Here is a 15,914-nt window from a genome sequence, read left to right on the forward strand (position 1 = left end):
AATAAAGTCAAAATGAGGTTTTATGTGTTTGCTATTTATATTACATCTGTAATATGAGAAACGATAAGAAAGACTGCAACTTGCCAAGTTCATGTGTTGAAAAAGAACCTCTCAATATACCTCAGTTATTTTATCTATCCATGCACCTGTACGCAAGTTATGATTGACATTTTTGTGTGTACGCATGTAAGATAAAACGTACTGAGTATTTACAAAAATTCAAGCGTATTTGTACGCAATAGACTTAATAGGAATTGAGTTTTCACATAAATATTTGCGTAATTTACGCAGATAGGCAGCTTATCTGAACCACTGTATATTTATTCTCATTCTTATTTTGAAATACTCAACAAAGGAAACTTGTACGGCGTATGCTGTCTTGAGGATAGGACATTTAACGTACATAATTTCATGCTGACATTGCGAGGTTCTAACGTTACACTCGGGTGGCCGGCTCGCTGACTTGGTTGATTGACACGTCATCGTATCCCAAATGCGTAGAACGATGCTCATGTTGTTGATCACTGGGTTGTCTGGTCCAGATCCGATTATTTACAGACCGCCACCATATAGCTGGAATATCGCTGAGTACGGCGTTAAACAGCAAACCAACCACTCAATCTAAAGTTACACCCAACCCTACCTCAAACGCTAAAGGGTGTGCTAGGGTCTGTCTATTTTGCAGTCCCAGTATATAGGTTCAAGTCCCTCAAGTAGTATCAAATATTCAAACGTCCCCCTAAAACCACCTTGGTCAATATTAACAAAAATAAATCGATTCAGAAGCCTCAGTGTCCGACATGGTCTTAAGTACAATGTCATGACTTCAGTACGAGTGCGGCGTAAAACTCATTAACTCACTCGCTCAGGAGAAAACGAGCACAGAACATGGAACGCAATCTCTCTGTATACTAGTAAGTGATGTTATAAACATGTACGAAAACATTTAAGCAGTCGCACAAATACGGTCCAAGGTCAAGGTGGTAAACATTAGACCTGCAGCTAAACTTGGCGCTTGTCTATGAAATACCGGCGCTTTATATTTAGACTAGTTTTGCTTGTCCTAGAGCGCTAGCGATCTTCGCCTTTCTCCACAAGGAGCGATGGAGCGGGGTACCAGTCTACACTATGTTGTGAGTATATTGGTAAAAATTCCAGTTTTATAGCAGTCAATATGATCTAAAATACATAAGGCGACATTTTTTCATTAAGTAAAATTACTGAAAATGATTGAAAGTACTGAAATATGAATGGAATTCCTCCTTTATAATTGAGAAAACGAATCTATGAAATATATTTGACTGCGCCACTACTGTCTACTGGACAGCGCCATGTTGGATGGATTTATGTAAACTTTGAAGGTTACACAAGACGTTTAGCTAAACAGCAGGCATTCAGCATGGCTAGTCTCTGCAGGGTGACCCCAAACCTGCTGTCATCTATTGGTGAGAAGAATAATATATGTGCATTTTCCCTTCATGAAGTAATCAAAGCCTTTTATTATGTCTTTTTATCTCGTCTTAATGTCAATACATTGTGGAGCAAACATATCTTTGATTTAGAATTAGTTGATTTTAGTAGTGATTATTAACTTGATAGAGTGGGGATGTGAGATGACGAGTGAACTGTGGTCTCCTTATTCATAGATGCAACATGGAGTAGCCTACGGATTGCCAAACAAAAAAATACCCCCAAAATAATCACGATAAAGAAACATTTTGAGAGTAAACTTGACTGATAGTCCGTTTGTTGAAGATTCAGTGCAACACTAAATTAAGACTTGTGGCGCTAGTACGTGTTGTAGTTTATGACTCGGATTCACTATTTGCATTTTGTCGATGAGGTAGCCTTGTCTGTCTCGCAGAAGACACAGGTTCCTTAACGAGTACAAAGTGTGAAGAAACATTTCTTCCTTAGATCACGTAGACGATTATTTGTCTTGTTCCAGCGCGAAAACAGATCCCTCCCCAGTTGGCTCTTGCTGTGAGGTCCAATTCAACAGAAGCAAAGACAGAAAAGGTCTGAGGCTAACAAAGCTGACAAAATGAATATTGCGAAAAAGAAAATAACTTGTCAGCACATTGTTGAACTTAATGTATATGGGATACATCGTTACAAGAATGATATATATTGTAGCTTCTTCATAAATTGATATATGTACTTGATTATGTGAATTTCATCATCTTCATGATATTAACATGTTCATAACTGAGTATAACGGAGTTGCCATTTATCAGTTGTTTTGAGACCCGTGAAGATCTGGGGTAGAATAGGTCTTCAGCAACCCATGCTTGCCACAAAAGGCGACTATGCTTGTCATAAGAGGCGACTAACGGGATCGGTGGTCAGGCTCGATGACTTGGTTGACACATGTCATCAGTTCCAATTGCGTAGATTGATGCTCATCTGTTGATCACTGGATTGTCAGGTCCAGACTCGATTATTTACAGACGGCCGCCATATAGCTGGAGTATTGCCTAGTGCAGCGTAAAACTAAATTCATTCACTCACTCGGTTGTTTTGATGTAAATGATGTAAGAAATGCATTCATTTTGTGTGGTGATGTGATGCTATGGTCTACCTATGAGACTCTGACCCATGTAACTTCTTTATGCAAATGTGATTGATGCTGGCCTAAATAAACATAATAAAGGATAGGCTGGTTTGTACTGTGTCATGTACAGCTTTGATTTGAAACTATTACCATGCAGTAAAAAGCCCAGCTGCATCCAGTCAGGACAGCACATACTGATTTTGCAAGGGACAAATGGTATTTTGTTATTTTCATGCTTTTTGTCTACATTTGATCATGTTGATATTAATTTGAAAAGTTTAAAATGACAATCTGTCATAAAATTCAATCTGGAAATATACCTGTCTGAATATGTGTTTGCTAATTTAAAGGTATTGATTTGAGTATGTTTGTAACAATATTCTTCCTTTTCTCAGACTGTGTTTGGACCTTTGAAAGATGAAGACCGAATTTTCACTAACCTCTACGGTCGACATGACTGGAAACTCAAAGGAGCTATGTCAAGGGTGAGTTTGTTAGAGCATTATCCTGTTAACATGGTTAGTTTTAACCACAGTTGGGGATAAGTCCACTTGTCCATTGAGACCTAGGGTGCTGCTCAGTGGATAGAGAACTAACACATCACAAGATTTGATTAAAAACATTGGTAGGATGTGTAAAGCCCTCTGTGTCACTCACTCATCACATAATCATGATGATGTTCCAGGGCGACTGGTATAAAACAAAAGAGATCATCGATAAAGGCGCTGATTGGATTCTGAAGGAGATCACAAAGTCTGGCCTCAGAGGGCGTGGCGGTGCAGGGTTTCCTACTGGTATGAAGTGGGGCTTCATGAACAAACCATCAGATGGAAGGTTAGACATATGTCTTTGTTTTCAAGGATTTGGAGGAATACAGCTGATTTCTTGACACTTTTTCATTTGGTGATACATAGTGCAATGCTCTGTTTCAGTCATAACACATCTATACCGTCACATGTTGTAAGTAGTCATGCACTTAGGAAGCCTGTTTATTCAACATGTTATTCCATATTTATGTTAATCCATTTTGACTGAGACAGGGGTGTAGCCTAGTGGTTAAAGCTTTCGCTCGTCACGCTGAAGACTCGGCTTCGATTCCCCATCTGGTTACAATGTGTGAATCCCATTTCTGGTGTCCCCTGACGTGATATTGCTGGAATATTGCTAAAAGCAATGTAAAACCATACTCACTCACTCACCCATATTTACCATTTTTATATTGGTGTGATTGTGTACACAAGGTTACAAGAGGTGTTTCTGTGTTACCTGCAGACCCAAGTACTTGGTAGTGAATGCAGATGAGGGGGAGCCTGGGACATGCAAGGACAGGGAAATCATGCGTCACGACCCTCACAAGCTGGTTGAGGGCTGTCTGGTGGCTGGCAAAGCCATGGGGGCCAGAGCTGGTGGGTAGCAGCTGGATACGTAAATCTAGTGTCTGGTTATCCTGTTTTGTGGTTGAAGTCAAACATAATTGACACAAAGTGATATGCAGATGTTGAACACAGTGGAAAATTAACCAGCCTTGAATATACCAAACCTAGCTGGACTTCGAAATCAATTTGATATACAGTCAAATCCCGATGAGTCGAATCGCTGGGGACCAAGTAATAAATTCGTCTTATCGATGTATTCGAGACATAGGTATGTCTATGAGGGTAGAAAAAGGATGATCCAGTCCTAATTCCTCCACCTAAGCATTTGTTTACCTAATGATTTCCATATCACTAATAGGGGCACCTTATCAGTTCCAGTCTGATTAGCACAGACAGTGATTTCCGTAAAATCACTAATCTGCCTTTTGAACTCACCCGTCAATGGCGGAAAGGTGTGAGCCGAGCTGGTTTGTTAATTTGATCAGTTTGCTACACCAATCAACTTCTCATTGACTGACTTCGGCTTATGTATACAAGATTGCTGTTGTTTGAATCTCATGGGACCAAATTTCCTTCTCGAGTCATCGTGTGTATTTATGAGACGAATTCGTGTAACCGGAAATCAAATGATGACAACTATAACAGGGAATGGTCGGGATCGACAGGTACTTCGAGTTATGCATAATATTCGAGACACCAGCATTTGACTCATCGGGATTTGACTGTATCTGTAGACTAAAAATCACTGTTTGAATGAAATTTGACATTGAATTTGAAACTATTCTGTGATCAATATTGTTTCAGGTTGCTTTCCTGTGAAGTTTTTTGCACATTATGTTGATATTAGATGTTATGTGAGCAACATTCAAAAATATGTATGTTCAGTTATCAGTGTTAAGATCTAGATGTATAAAGAAAGATGAATATTACTAGATTTGTTGTAATATGTGAATGTTTTAAAACAGTTCTTTCTTATTTAGCAATTTGTTTGATTTCTTTTCTTGCCTATATTTGCAGCATACATCTACATTCGAGGAGAGTTCTACAATGAAGCCTCCAATATGCAGATAGCCATTAATGAGGTAATGCTTAGCTGCAGTTGACCAGATCAACATCTTCTTGATTCGATGCAGGTCACTGTGACATACCTGGAATGTGAATCTTTAACATGGTTATACATTCTCCTCCAGAGGTCACAGATATAGTAGGAATACACACTCATATTACTGACTCTCTGTGAGATCCTCCGTTATGTCCCCAGTACCTTCTGCTTGTCATAAGTTTTCTGAAGAGGATCAGGTTCTTACAATGTGTGACCTGGCTGATTGTGTGTCAAAGGCACAGATCAATACTCATGCAGTCAGATGCCTGACTGAGTGGTCCTGATCAATGGTCATGCAGTCAGATGCCTGACTGAGTGGTCGTGATCAATGGTCATGCAGTCAGATGTCTGACTGAGTGGTCCTGATCAATGCTCATGCAGTCAGATGCCTGACTGAGTGGTCCTGATCAATGCTCATGTAGTCAGATGCCTGACTGAGTAGTCCTGATCAATGGTCCTGATCAATGCTCATGCAGTCAGATGACTGACTGAGTGGTCCTGATCAATGCTCATGCAGTCAGGTGCCTGACTGAGTGGTCCTGATCAATGGTCCTGATCTATGCTCATGCAGTCAGATGCCTGACTGAGTGGTCCTGACCAGTGCTCATTCAGTCAGATGCCTGACAGTGGTCCTGATCAATGGTCATGCAGTCAGATGCCTGACTGAGTGGTCCTGACCAGTGCTCATTCAGTCAGATGCCTGACTGAGTGGTCCTGACTGGATCAATGCTCATGCAGTCAGATGCCTGACTGAGTGGTCCTGATCAATGCTCATGCAGTCAGAGCCGTCCGCCTCGAGAGCGGAAGGTCGCGGGTTCGGATCCCCGACCGCGCCATACCAAAAGATCGCTAAAATATGGTACTTGTTGGTCCCTGCCTGGCGCTCGGCATTATGGGTACAACAAGGACTGGTCGCTCGGAGTCAGTATAATGTGTCTGAGTGGGTATTCATGCTTCACTGCGCGCATGGTATCTCAGCGGGCTAGCACTATAAAACCAGCTTCAGTCTGCTAGTACAAGCAGCCGCACATACACATACACACGCATGCACGTCGTCATATGAGCGAAATATTCTGATCAATGCTCATGCAGTCGTGAAGAGGATCTGACTGAGTGGTCCTGATCAGTGCTCATGCAGTCAACCAGTCAAAGAAACTTTGCACATTCAGACATGGTACTCACATTATCATCTAACAAGGTAGCATGTATTTGTGGTATAATAGACAGAATGTGTTGTGTTATTTCAGTCATACAAGAATGGCCTGATTGGAAAGGATGCTTGTGGCTCAGGTTACGATTTCGATGTGTTCGTGCACCGTGGAGCTGGAGCCTACATCTGTGGGGAGGAAACGGTGAGTACCGTAATTAAAACCCAACACTATACAGTATTGCATTGGGTTTTCAGATATCAAGTGGCAGAACAAACTTGGATTAAACATTTTTTTATAAATAATTGCAAGACAACTGTATATTCCTTGTTATATGCTGTGTTGTCTGTAAAAATGACTGTAGCACACATGAGGAATGCAGTGTAAATTATCAGGTTTATTACAGGAACTTTATGAAGATTAATTACAGATTGGTCTAGAAGTTGATAAGGGGTTGCCTTTTGGAGTGGAGGCTTAGAAACTCGGGAATATGCTTGCTATACAATTTTCTGTTTCAATTAGGCTTTTATTAACGGTTTATAACCTCTTTCTATGACCAATCTCCTGTGAGAGCGGAAGGTCGCTTTGGTTGGATCCCCGACCATATTGTAAAATATATTGGCCATGTCATGTAAAAGAGCTAACAAATCGTTAAAATATGGTACTTGTTGGTCCTGCCTGGCCGGCATTAATGGGTACAACAAGGACTGGTCGGCTCGGAGTCAGTATAATGTGTCTGAGTGGGGTATTCATGCTTCACTGCGGCATGGTATCTCAGTGGGCTAGCACTATAAGACCAGCTTCAGTTTGGGCTAGTACAAGCAGCCGCACATACACATACACACGCATGCACGTCGTCATATGAGCAAAATATTCTCAAGCACGACGTTAAACCCAATTTCACCTCACCTCACCTCCTATGACCAATCTCTTTCCAGTTTTGTTGAAGTAATGTGTAAGAATATATGTGTTTGCCTATGCAGTAGATTTTGTTTCAAATGGTACCATTCACCTGTGTTTTATTCAAATTCCATTGGTTGAGTTGTTTCAGTGATGTGGGATATATGAATGTATCCATGGTAACATGAATGTTTGTGCGTGCAGGCATTGATTGAGTCCCTGGAAGGAAAGCAGGGTAAGCCCCGTCTCAAACCACCATTCCCTGCTGATGTCGGAGTTTTCGGCTGTCCGACAACCGTAGACAACGTAGAAACAGTGGCAGTTGCTCCGGTAAGCCTTACACAATCGTTGTAGTGTTTTATGCGCATTATCATTTCATCAACAAAATCATTATGATGTGAAATCTGTTTGGTTTGTCAACTTCCAATTTATGCAACTGTGTTTTAACAGGAATACATTGAATGATATGTCAGTTTATGATATGTCATATATGAAGATGAGGTTGTTTGTGTCATGTCCCAGATAATCTGCAGACGAGGGGGAGACTGGTTTGCTTCATTTGGAAGGGAGAGGAATCGTGGCACCAAGGTATTTGTTTATCAAGTGGAGGTTTTTGTTTGTAAATGTATAAACAATTCATATTATCCTTCTGTAACCACAGTCCCCATATGATTTTATGTAATTCTGAATCTCATTCATGTGTGTAACTCTGAAAGGTGGGCCCAGGTGGGCCCAGGTGTCTAAGATGTCACAATTTGCAGTGCAGAGTTGTGGCCCTTTGGCACACCATTGAGTCCTGAGTGTAGGTTTGAATCCCAAATTATTGGATTGTGTTTCTAGGTTTGTCAGAAAATAGTGGGTTTTCCTCCAACATTCTGATATACCTTGATGTAACTGGAACAGTTTACAAATTGGTGTTAAACCCACCCACTCGCGAGAGCTGAATCTTTGTAAATAATATTTGGTTTTCTGTTTGTAGTTGTTCAACATCTCTGGTAATGTCAACAACCCCTGCACAGTTGAAGAGGAGATGTCTATTTCATTCGCGAGAGTTGATAGAGACACGCTGGGGTGTGATCGGAGGGTGGGAGAACCTACAGGGTGTCATCCCAGGTGGCTCCTCAACACCACTCATTCCCAAGAAGTAAGCTGAAGATGTATTGTTGATGATTAGCTGATATTTTTCCTTGAGCGAGTAAATTACCAGAAATTGTGATGCACGAATGTCTGAATTACGAGTTTCAAACAAGTATACTGCTTTGTGTGGTGTTTTGTGTCGCTGATTAAACCATTTGTTTGTCAGGGTCTGTGATGACGTCATGATGGACTTCGATGCACTGGTCCAGGTTCAGACAGGTCTGGGAACCGCTGCCCTCATTGTATTCAACAACCAGGCCGATATCGTGCGTGGCATCGCAAGGCTGATGGACTTCTACAAGCATGAGAGTTGTGGACAAGTATGTTGGTGGATGTTTCTCAGCAGATCCTTTGTGAATTCAGTTGAAAGTTAAACAGGTTGGGGTTGCGGAAGTGTAGATAATAACTTGTGTTTTGGGGAAGAACTTCCTAGATTGAGCGTGTCTCCATTCTGTTATGATAAATATCCTGAACCCAGTTGCCATCATAACCTTCTGTTTAATTCACTTCAAATCAAATGATAATACGACTAGTGATAATTTCTAAATTCTCCTTGTTGCTGGACATCTCTGATACAACTGGGAATGTTTTGTATCATACAGACTTCTCGCACCTGTCTAAATACTCACGTACACATTTGTGATCCAATTCAGTTAAATATATTGTGTCTTGTATATGTCACACTCATGTTTATATGAGACATTTTGATTGCTTGTTGATTTCAGTCGTTTGTTAAGGAGAAACACGCTGCTAGGTTTGTGGTAGGAGGGACAGAGATAGTGACGTTACCTTGGTGAAGAAATATGTCATTGTTGAATTATATATACATATATCACATAGAAATTGAGATATGATACAATTGATAGATAATGATGAGGTACTTGTTCTGTGGTTTCATTCAGTTGTTTAGTGATCAAAGTTAACAAAAAAAAATAACCAAGAGTGTATTGGTCCTTATTAGTAATAGTGATGAAATCAGAAAATCAATTTTACAGTGGTCATGATTAAAGTACTATTGCAGACAACACAGGGATGAATGTTTGTTGTACTGTTGACAGTGCACCCCATGCCGAGAGGGGACTGGCTGGATGGTGAAGGTCATGGACAGATTTAGTAAGTAGTGCGAACTTGCCCATATTTGGTGTCAGCTCTGGAACTGCATTTTCGAAACATTTTAATTTGATTTTTCATTTGAGAACAAAACAATCCCATGGATATGATAGGGAGGATATTTTTTATTATCTCCCCTTTTTTAGCCTACCTTTTTGCCAGTTGGTTTGATTGTCTCCCTTTGACTTCAGTGACAGGTAATGCTCAGCCAGATGAAATTGACATGCTGTATGAACTGACAAAGCAGATTGAAGGACATACTATCTGTGCTCTTGGTGATGGGGCAGCATGGCCGGTACAGGTAGGTCTGATCTGACTATTGACTGTTAATTTTTTAATTGGTTAAAATTGCTTGAAATTGAGAAGATAAACAACTTTCGATAAACATTGAGTATACATAATTATATAAATGAATCTTTCTGTTAAATGAGAAAATGTATGATTAATAAAATGGATTTGAGTGAGTTAGTAAGTATGGTTTTATGCTGCTGTTAGCAATATTCCAGCAATATGAAGGCAGGGAACACCAGAAATGGTCTTCAGCGTGGGGAGCTAAAGCTTTAACCACTAGGCTACCACACCGCCCCTAAAATGGATTTGGGTTCAGATGTTCTATTCATTCCGTCACACTGAAAATATTTTGGGGTAAAACACAAGGAAGGAAAACAGTTCAAATTCAAGAAAGTACTATGTAGTTATTTTTATACATATGATCCAGTTAATTTGTTACACTGTAATAATAACAATTGTCAGCAACATATGCTTCCTCCTGTTTTCCATTGAAGTAATAAAAGTCCCTGACCTGTGTAGCCTAGTGGTTTAGGTGTTGGCTCGTCATACCGAAGACCCGGGTTTGATTCCTCACATGAGCACAATGTGTGAAGCCCGCTGTGCTATTGCTGAAATATTGCTAAAAGCAGCGTAAAACTAAACTCACTCACCCTGACCTGTGGACATTAGGCTCTCTCTCAAGGTTAATCAGTGTCATACTGATCAGAGCAGCGTTACACCAACCACTCTGATGTCTGTACTGATACTTGTGTTTCCAGGGCCTGATCCGGCACTACAGGCCAGAGCTTGAAAGAAGGATGAAAGAGTTTGAACAGAAGAAGGCTGCAAGTTCCTGAACACGGATCAACATAGGGGAACATATGAACTGTACAGTGTAAATTATTTTCTGGAGTATTGTGGTATTTCAATTCTGTCTATAGATATATGATGCTATAGATACTGATGAAGTTTATGACAGGTTTGACTTGAAAGGCATTGACAATAGTGCATAACATTTGCACAGTGGCTTGTGAATGACAATTTGATATGGAAAAGTGAAACATTGTATTGGCTTACTGTTAAGATGGTATGGGTTTCATTTCTATGAGTGAAGCTGATTTAGAATAAGCTACCTCTGAGTTAAGTCCTCCACCTTCTCAGTCAGAGGTTCTCAGTGTGAATGTGACATATTTAGGGCTTCACTTGTTTACTTAAAATACCACTTATGACTCAAGAATGTCCAGTGGTTTACAACACGGAGTTATGTTTAGTGTAATAAAATATTGTTTTACAAAGTTAAATCTATTGAGTCTTTATTTGTATTAATTTCAGTAAGTGAGTGAGTTTAGTTTTACGCCACACTCAGCTATATGATGGCGGTCTGTAACTAATAATGGAGTCTGGACCAGACAATCCAGTGATTAACATCATGAGCATCGATGTGCGCAATTGGGATACAACGACATGTGTGAACAATGTCAGGGAGCCTGACCACCAGATCCCATCAGTCCTTAGGACAAGCATGGGTAACTGAAGATCAATTCTAACCTCGACCTTCAGTGGTAAATTTCAGTAAGCATTGCAAAGGTACACACATTAGTCTCTTTTCCAACTGCTGCATCGTTTTGCTCCCTGGAACCAAATATCTGAATATTTTGTCATGAATTGTCTGTCCATACACTTCTCTGAAAGGACTGATGCTGAAACTGTAACGACCCAGACAACTCTTGTCATGGACACTGCAGACAGACATCTTAACAGATTTTACAAAGGAGGTGAGGTGAAATTGGGTTTAATGTCGTGCTTGAGAATATTTCGCTCATATGACGACGTGCATGCGTGTGTATGTGTATGTGCAGCTGCTTGTACTAGCCCAGACTTAAGCTGGTTTTATAGTGCTAGCCCACTGAGATACCATGCCGCAGTGAAGCATGAATACCCCACTCAGACACATTATACTGACTCCGAGCCGACCAGTCCTTGTTGTACCCATTAATGCCGATCGCCAGGCAGGGACCAACAAGTGCCATATTTTAACGTCTTTTGGTATGACGCGGTCGGGGATCGAACCCGCGACCTTCCGCTCTCCGGGCATTTTACAAAGGAAGATAATGTAGTTTTCAATCAGAATATGCTCCCAGTATCTCGTGTGTCATAACTGCCAGCTTACAGAAATCGTGGTTGGGCTGACAGTAGTATGTTATGGCATTGTGGCCATGATTGCTGTTTCTCTCACTGGAATCTTTGTCCAGACTACCATGATGTTGATGGCATATTGTTGGTTGTAGCATCAAGCTACACTCACTCACTGACAGACACTTGTAAACTTTCATGTGTATCATGTTGGCTAGACCATACACTGCTTGAAGCAACTTCACTTGCTAGTTTCAGCTGTGCTGCTTGTATAACGTGTTCAGAGAATTCTGATCGGACATTCTAAGAACCTTGAGAAGGAAGACTTTACCCAACTAAAGATCTACTGATCAGGACCTAGTCTTCTTTAGGCATCAAAGCACAAAGGGCGGTGGTGTCGGAGGTATATTGTGTACATGTATAGCTGACCAAGGGTTGTGGGAAACGTTTCTTGTTATATTCCCATCTTGTAACACGTGGCAATAATAGGTGCCACCCTCGGTTTTGTGGAGTATAGGAAACGTGTCAGACTAACACGTAGGCTCTGAAAATACAGAATTTTGATGGAAACAAAACACTGCCTATAAAATACTAACCACATTTAGATATCCCAAAATGATATCCCAGAACTGTTTTAAATAAACTGCTATTACTGCATGATCAGACTGTAAAACTAACAGGGCACCGTATAGTAAGCATTAGCTTTATTCATGTGGTTATGTAATGTTATTGTAAGAAAACTACTTGCATGTTCCAGATCACTTCCTGAGGCTTTTGGGGGTAGCCTAGTGGTTAATGCGTTCGCTCGTCACACGCCGGAGACCCGGGCTCGATTCCCCACATGGGTACAATGTGTGAAGCCCAGTTCTGGTGTCCCCCCGCCGCGATATTGCTGGAATATTGCTAAAAGCGGCGTAAAACCAAACTCACTCACTCCTAGTTGCTTTTCTTCTGACTTTAAGTATTCAAAATTGACACCGTTCTCTATCATTATTAAATACACTGACAACTTATTTCCATCTTTAAATGTTGCTTTCTTAAAGATTAATGCGTATATATTGTCTAAAAACATTGAAATCCTTCAAATTGCACTTGGGGCGGTCGGGTGGCTTAGTAGTTAAAGCGTTTGCTCGTCACACCAAAGTCCCTTGTTCGATGGGTGAAATGGGTGAAGCCCATTGCTGGTGTCCCCCCGCCGTGATTTTGCTGGAATATTGCTAAAAGCGGCGTAAAACCATACTCACTCACTCGAATTGTACTTGCAAGATTCACGTGGAGCTCACGCAATCGAGAGAGATCACAGAATTTGATTCAAACACTAGAAAAGAAATATTATTTATTACTTGTATGTCCGTTCATGCTGATCTCAGAGAACAACTCGCTTGTAATCAATGTTATATTCTTTAACCTAGTTTACAGAAATTTGCTTAGATAATGTCAAGTCACAATGTTGTAAGGAAGAGAAATAGCAAATACATAATACCTGCTAAGAGTGAGTGAGTGAGTTTAGTTTTACGCCACTTTTAGCAATATATCAGCAATTTCAATTCGGGGGGACACCAGAAATGGACTTCACATATTGTACCCATGTGGGGAATCGAACCCGGGTCTTCGCGTGATGAGCGAACGCTTTAACCACAAGGCTACCCCACCGCCCTATGAACCTAAGAAGTTCCACTTGTTAAATTATGATTCTATGTACACCCATAACCACATTACATGTATTAAAGGCCTATGACCTCTCTGTATTAAGACTGACTGACTGGGTTTGGCTTTACGCCGCTTTAAGCAATATTCCAGCAACATCACGGCGGGGGACACCAGAAATGGGCTTCACACGTTGTACCCATGTGGGGATTCGAACCCGGGTCTTCGGCGTGGCGAGCCCACGCTTTAACCACTAGACTACCCCACCGCCCCCCTCTGTATTAAGAACATCCACATGACGATAGGATTCAAGGCAAATGATTGCATTCTAGTCATTGAAAAGGACAAAGCATCCATCCATTTGAATTAAATTTTCAACATATTTCAATGCAAAGTTCTCAATGGCAGTTAAATTGTGAATCGGACCACTCAAATGTACCAGATACAAACTGAACTGAACTGATGTTTCTGCAACTATAATACATGTATTGTTAGAGGCTTTAATGAAATCAGTGTTCCTAAACATGTGGTGCAGTTGCCAGTGCTGACGAAGTATTTCTCTGAGTTCTAAAGGGGAGGTGGGGTAGCCTAATGGTTAAAGCGTTCGCTCGTCACGCCGAAGACCCAGGTTCGATTCCCCATACGGGTAAAATGTGTGAAGCCCATTTCTGATGTCCCCCGCCGTGATATTGTTGAAATATTGCTAAAAGCGGCGTAAAACCGAACTCACTCTGAGTACTAAATACACATTAGCCGGAAGCGTCCGTTAAATCTCCAGTATGAAAAAAACCCAACGTTTAATGTTCAATGCCTGTATGTGATTTCCAGGATTTTAAGTATTGATTTGTGAAATGACTTAAGCTAACATGACAAGCGTGTATGAAAGGAAATGGAGATAAAGTTAGTGACACTCATCGCCCTAGTGTTTGCAAGGGTTTTTCTTGTCCATTACACTGATGGAGACTTAGGAAATCAGGTTCCTGAATATGTCTCTTTGATTCTGTCTTAACTGATGCTGCACCAGAATAACTGCTCACGCGTACTGTCTCTTCTGTGAGGCAATTAACTGAACATACTTTGATGTTACAATCTTCTGAAATAGTTAATTGGTGTGGGGAATTCGGATTAAGTTACTTTGTCTGAAATGAAAGATCGCCATTTGAGAGGCATGGATGAAGAAAGGTTGATCTGATCGGGCGCCCTTAATGTGAGATTTGCGTCCGCCCACACATATCAAGGGTGTGAATGTACAAATTAACCCCTAAACCCTAAGAGTTTTATATGTAAACGAATTGAAGTGTTCAGATGCACCTCGATATTTAAGACAAGTTAACACATCAACACAGACCATTCAGATGCATTTTGCAAGCACGGATAACCGTATTTAGAGAAAGGGTTTAGGGGGAGATGCACTTGTATTTGTGTTTGTGGGCTAACGACTAGTTAAATAATGGCGTGTGTTTAACAACGTGTCACCAAATGATTTAACTTATTATTCGTTTGCAGTGCTTAAGTCAGTATGATTAGTTTGCTTCCAAATGCATTTCTTCCCCTGCGCCTAATGTACAAAGTAAACATATCGTAATTTCACGAGGTAAAAGGGGTGCATAAACTCTTAGCGTGTAATTAAATACTTTAGATAGAAAGCAAAATCTTTTACGAATTTAGCAATTCTGATTTTTTTATCCACCAGAAATGCCACAGTAGTGTTACTAAAGCTGTTAAAATTTAAAACTCCGTGTCATCGACAGCCGACTAAGCAAGGAAGATGGCATAGTGTAGTAATCAAATGGCCATTCTTCACTTTACGTTATGGTATTAACCAAGCTGATTAATACCACTTCATGTCAGTGTGAATGTGTAACTACATTAGGAACTCATCCATATCTGTCTGTTTTATGAAAGGTGAAATAGTGAAATAGCTGCTCGGAGTTATCCCCTCATTGTCTAGAATGGAAGAAAGTTATGTTCTGAGAGTCATCGATAACACCCTCTTCGGGCATCGTTAACACTGCAAATCTCCCTGTGGATGGGGTCCAGACTCTATGTTCGAGGGTTCGACGTCCTGATTACGTATCTGTGGTCGTCGGTTCTATACCCGCTCTCATGGGTTCAGACCTTCTTTAGGTCGGTCTTTCCCAGTACCAAACTGAAACGCCGTGATTTAACCAAAATACAGTTAGTCCAACCGAACTCACTCCGGGTGTGTAGCAGGTCAACATACCTCTTGATACCAACTGACGGGACGGTCTGTACTGTACAACTCGATTCTTATCAGGAGGATCTTTAAGTTAATACTTTTATCAGGCCTTAAATCCGGGGTATGTGTGTATTATACACTGCAGGTTCTGTATGGGCAACGTGTATGTGTCCGGGCTTCTGTTTTGATTAATAAAGTAATGATTATGATGGTATTTTATCTTGCTATACAGGAAATCGATTGCTGATACTGACTGCACTGGGAAGGTTGTCATGACTACAAAACGATGGAACACTTCCTCACCTTTAGGCATGGATATGATCAAACCCGATTTGAA

General features: G+C 40.8%; 1 protein-coding gene across 1 annotated transcript; it reads left to right on the top strand.

The window, feature by feature from the left end:
- The first annotated feature begins 1,287 nt into the window (after positions 1-1,287).
- On the top strand, positions 1,288-10,898 carry LOC124258998 (NADH dehydrogenase [ubiquinone] flavoprotein 1, mitochondrial-like). Its single transcript, XM_046693058.1, is given in 15 exon segments — positions 1,288-1,445; positions 1,949-2,019; positions 2,950-3,039; positions 3,240-3,388; positions 3,827-3,960; positions 4,948-5,012; positions 6,280-6,384; positions 7,285-7,410; positions 7,603-7,668; positions 8,060-8,125; positions 8,127-8,224; positions 8,384-8,537; positions 9,276-9,330; positions 9,519-9,628; positions 10,377-10,898. Coding segments are annotated over 15 exon segments (1,413 nt in total). The 5' UTR covers positions 1,288-1,399; the 3' UTR covers positions 10,455-10,898.
- The last annotated feature ends 5,016 nt before the right edge of the window (positions 10,899-15,914 follow it).

This window comes from Haliotis rubra, unplaced genomic scaffold (genome assembly GCF_003918875.1).
Source record: "Haliotis rubra isolate DU_JTF1 unplaced genomic scaffold, ASM391887v1 Scf705, whole genome shotgun sequence".
Taxonomy (NCBI): Eukaryota; Metazoa; Mollusca; class Gastropoda; order Lepetellida; family Haliotidae; genus Haliotis; species Haliotis rubra.